This window comes from Cydia pomonella, chromosome 4, assembly GCF_033807575.1.
Source record: "Cydia pomonella isolate Wapato2018A chromosome 4, ilCydPomo1, whole genome shotgun sequence".
Lineage (NCBI taxonomy): Eukaryota > Metazoa > Arthropoda > Insecta > Lepidoptera > Tortricidae > Cydia > Cydia pomonella.
Window position 1 is genome coordinate 17,542,253 of NC_084706.1, and position 4,337 is coordinate 17,546,589.

A 4,337-nucleotide genomic window follows, 5' to 3' on the forward strand; every position below is an offset into this window, starting at 1 on the left:
TGAGCAGTTATCCTTGCGTGAGTTAAAGGCGAAGCAGATGGGCTTGTGGTCCGTGTAGATTGTAAATTCCCTGGCCTCGACCATGTGCCTGAAGTATTTGAGCGCTTCGTATATGGCCAGGAGCTCACGGTCGTACGGTGAGTACTTACGTTGCGCGGGGCTCAATTTTCTGGAGAAGAACGCCAGGGGCTGCCATTCCTCGTCGATATACTGCTGAAGCGCGCTGCCCATGGCGGTATCAGAAGCGTCTGTGACAATGGCCAGCTTAGCCTGACTATTCGGATGCGCCAGCAACGCAGCCTGACATAAGCTGTCCTTACATCGAGTAAAAGCCTCATATTCTTCAGCGTTAAAATTGACGGGATGAGAAGGCTTTACGGATCCTGTTAAAAGTGCATGAAGCGGAGCCTGACACGCTGCTGCCCCAGGGATAAATCTGCGGTAAAAATTAACCATCCCTAAGAATCTGCGCAGTTCCCTCACATTCTTTGGGACCGGGAAGTCTTTGATGGCCTCGACCTTGGATGGGAGGGGCTTGGTACCTCGGGCTGAAATGCTGTAGCCCAAGAACGTTACCTCCGACGCACCGAAGACACATTTGGAAGTGTTAATCACCATCCCGTACTCCTGGAATTTGGCAAACAACTGGTGCAGGTGCTCCTTGTGAGTTACTTCGTCTTTGGAGTATACCAAGAAGTCATCTAAATAGGCATAACAAAAATCCAGTCCCCTTACCATCTCGTCCACAAACCGTTGGAACGTCTGGCCAGCGTTCCTGAGCCCGAACGTCATATACGGGAACTCGTAGAGGCCAAACGGTGTGGTAATTGAGGTCTTCTGGATGTCTTCTGGGTTCACAGGGATCTGGTGGTACGCCTTCTCAAGGTCGATGGTGGAGAAAATCTGGCAACCAGAAATACTGTGAGCAAAATCATGTATATGACGAATAGGATATTTATCCGGAATAGTCCTTGCATTTAACATTCGGTAGTCACCGCAAGGCCTCCAGCCGTTGTTCTTCTTAGGGGCTAAGTGCAGGGGTGACGACCAAGGTGACTCTGAAGGTCTGGCTGTTCCATTTTGAAGCATCGCGGAGAACTCGTCTTTAGCTATTTTTAATTTATCCGGGGCCAACCGTCGAGGAGAGCAAGACACAGGAGGCCCTGGAGTAGTCCTTATAAAATGGAGGACGTTATGCTTGGGAACCCGATGCACGCCAGATGGGCGAGTAATGTCGGGGTATTCAAGTAGTATGCGATGATAATCTGACTCACCCGACATCACTTTGACTGAAGAAATTTCGTCCGCCGAACATCCAGGCAAAGCCACGGTATACAAGCTAGTCGTCCTGTCGATTAGCTGTTTATTCTTGCAGTCAGGAAGAAGGTCGTAATATGCCAGGAAGTCGACGCCGATTATTGGCTTCGTCACATCCGCAACAATAAATTTCCAAGCAAAGTCGCGGCGCAAGCCTAGGTTCAGCACTAAGTGTAGGTAACCATAAGTTATTATTGGTGAGCCGTTCGCTGCAGCTAACTGATAGTTGGTTGGTTGTCGCCGATATTTAAGTTGTGACCTTGGGAAGACACAGACGTCGCTACCAGTATCCACGAGAAACTGTATCTTCGTCGATTGGTCAGTAACAAATAAGCGACCAGGGCTAGGGCAAACGGCGGTCGCCATTAACGAGTGCCCCTTTCGTTTCCCGCCTGATAGTCGCACGGTTTTACGCACTTTGTTGCCTTCTCACCGAACTTCGCATGATACCAGCACTCAGGAAACTTTTGGTAATTTGACCGCGACCTCTGTGAGCTGGAGCGGGCGCGGGACTTGCTCGATGCACGAGATCTCGATCGCGACGGCCTGTCACTATTGAGCTGACTTTTGAGCGCTTTCATGTCCTTGGTCAACTCACTCACTTGCCGCATGAGAATAGCCATTTGAGGATCAGGCGCTGATGCTGCTGCTACTTGAGGAGTTGCTACGTCGTGAACACGGTCGGCCAACTCGGCGAGCTCTTCAATTGGGTCATTGGGCTTCGATGCGATCACGAATTGCAAGTTGCTTGGCAGGCGAGACGTCCAGATAGATAAAAGAAATTCATCAGGTATATTCGGCCCGGCCAAATGACGTAGGTGGTGGAGAAACTGGGAAGGTTTTCTATCGCCTAACTCTTCCTGGCTAAGTAGCTGCTTTACCTTCTTTTGCCGCGATACCGAGAGTCTTTTGATGAGCTCCTCTTTTATTTTCTTGTATTTGTCGGTAGCTGGTGGCGAAACAATTATATCCTCTACCTCAGCGGCGTACTGCGAATCGAGCTGCGCGACGATGTAATTGTACTTGGTTGCATCCGCAGTAATATTCGAAACACTAAATTGCGATTCCATTTGAGCGAACCATACTGCAGGTTTCTCCGGCCAAAACACAGGCACTTTCACACCGATGCGGTAAATTTCCGTTGATATGCCGCCATCTTGAGTAGCGTTTCTTTGTTTGCTCGGCCCAGGCTTCTCCGGACCGTTATTCTCAGTATCGCTCATTTTCAATGTTCCACGGGGTCACCAATGTAGATGTGGTAGGTAAGCTTGCCTTAATGCTTTTGCCAAGCGTGCCGGTAAGCGGGTGCAGGTGCTGAGATAAGTAACAAACACTAAGCGTTCGTTTTGCACACACGGATTTATTGTTTATTACGGCACACAGAAGAAACAGTTAGCACAATACACACAGTCAATAAAGAATAGAAGGAGAAAGAGCGAAAGCGAAAAGAAAGCAAACTATTTAACACAATGCAAGCGGAATGCAGTTCGGCTCGGAAGCACAGTAAAGCGCATGCGTCTCGCGTCGCGGTCTCAGAGATACTGAGTGCGCCTGCGGCGGCGGGCGCAATACATCGCTGTCAGCGCTGCAGCCGAAGGCCGCCCGTTAGACCGTTGCGTACGGCGCACAGCGCTTACAGCGGGACTCGATCAATTTACACCAGGACGAAGTGCATACCAACTAGAAATCTAATAACAAAATCTGTCGCTCTGTCCGCGAGTAATTTAAATACATATTTATATTGAGATTTTAGATCTAGAGTATTATTTAACTACTTATTTATTTATATATAATGTAATCTTAATATTAGTTATAAATTATTATACCTATACAAAATTATACATAATAATTATTATTTTCGGAATGAATTAAGGAAATTTACACACAATAAATTACCAATTCTTAATAATAAATTACAAATTATAGATTGGATCGATTCCGACCCCACAGATCCAAAAGTTCTATCATAACTTTTTTACTGATAATTATGATTACTCTTTCCTTATTATTCGTACATATGATTTAAAAGCTTATTTAATGGTGCATTATACTTACAATATAATTTACTATAACTTGCTTTCGCAGTTCTTTATAACTCTATGTAACATGCTGGAATTGCTTTCACGTAAGTAAGTAAGTAAATATTCTTTATTGCACCAACAATTATACATTTTACATACATGTAAAACTACAAATGAATTTTAAAGGAAAATAGAACCAGGTAACAACAGGCGGTCTTATCGCTAAAAAGCGATCTCTTCCAGACAACCTTTAGGTAGCAGGAAATTTCGAACTCGTACAAAAGTCAACAGGTAGTGCAAGGAGCTAAATATGGAGACTATTAAATACAAACACACATAGTACTTATATAAGTATTAAAACAATACCTAATATACTAATAAATATACAATATAATATAATACAATATATATATATATATATATATTTATACTTTCAATTGGTGACGAAATATGCTATAATAAACTGAAACTATTTTTTTGAAAATCGCTCGCGTCTAACGACAATCCCAAAGTAAACAATTTAAACAAACATAATATCAAATAATGACTAAAATTTTAACCAATTTGATTAGTTAAGTATAAACAAGCTTTCGCATCATGGTACATGTTTTTTTTTAAAAGTAAAAGTTTGTATTACATTTTATCAGTAAAAACCTTTGTGAGAGAACTTATGGATCAACTAATATACCTTACACGTACCTTAAAATTCTTAGCTCGTAAATAAGGTCAAAAATTTAAAGGAATATAAATTAAGTCTATGGCAATAAATTATTTAAAACAAAAATGTCAAAACTCTAAGGTCATGTTCAGAACATGTAAAATATCGATAGCTCTATCGAATTGTCCTCACTCTAGTGCCGCCGCTCTAGGCTCCTACACCGCGCGGTTTGGCCAATCACAGCGCGTCAGTTAGTTGTCTGGCCACGCCTTTAATGATGTGGTGGGGGCCAGTTGGAGACAGCGAGACTCGTTGAAATTATGCTTCGTTATACGATAATT

At 43.4% G+C, this 4,337-nt stretch overlaps 1 protein-coding gene across 1 annotated transcript; it reads right to left on the reverse strand.

The window, feature by feature from the left end:
• Positions 1-1,682: 1,682 nt before the first annotated feature.
• On the reverse strand, positions 1,683-2,540 carry LOC133517489 (uncharacterized). Its single transcript, XM_061850823.1, has one exon. It carries the CDS (start codon positions 2,538-2,540, stop codon positions 1,683-1,685), a length of 858 nt encoding a protein of 285 aa, XP_061706807.1.
• Between the last annotated feature and the right edge of the window lie 1,797 nt (positions 2,541-4,337).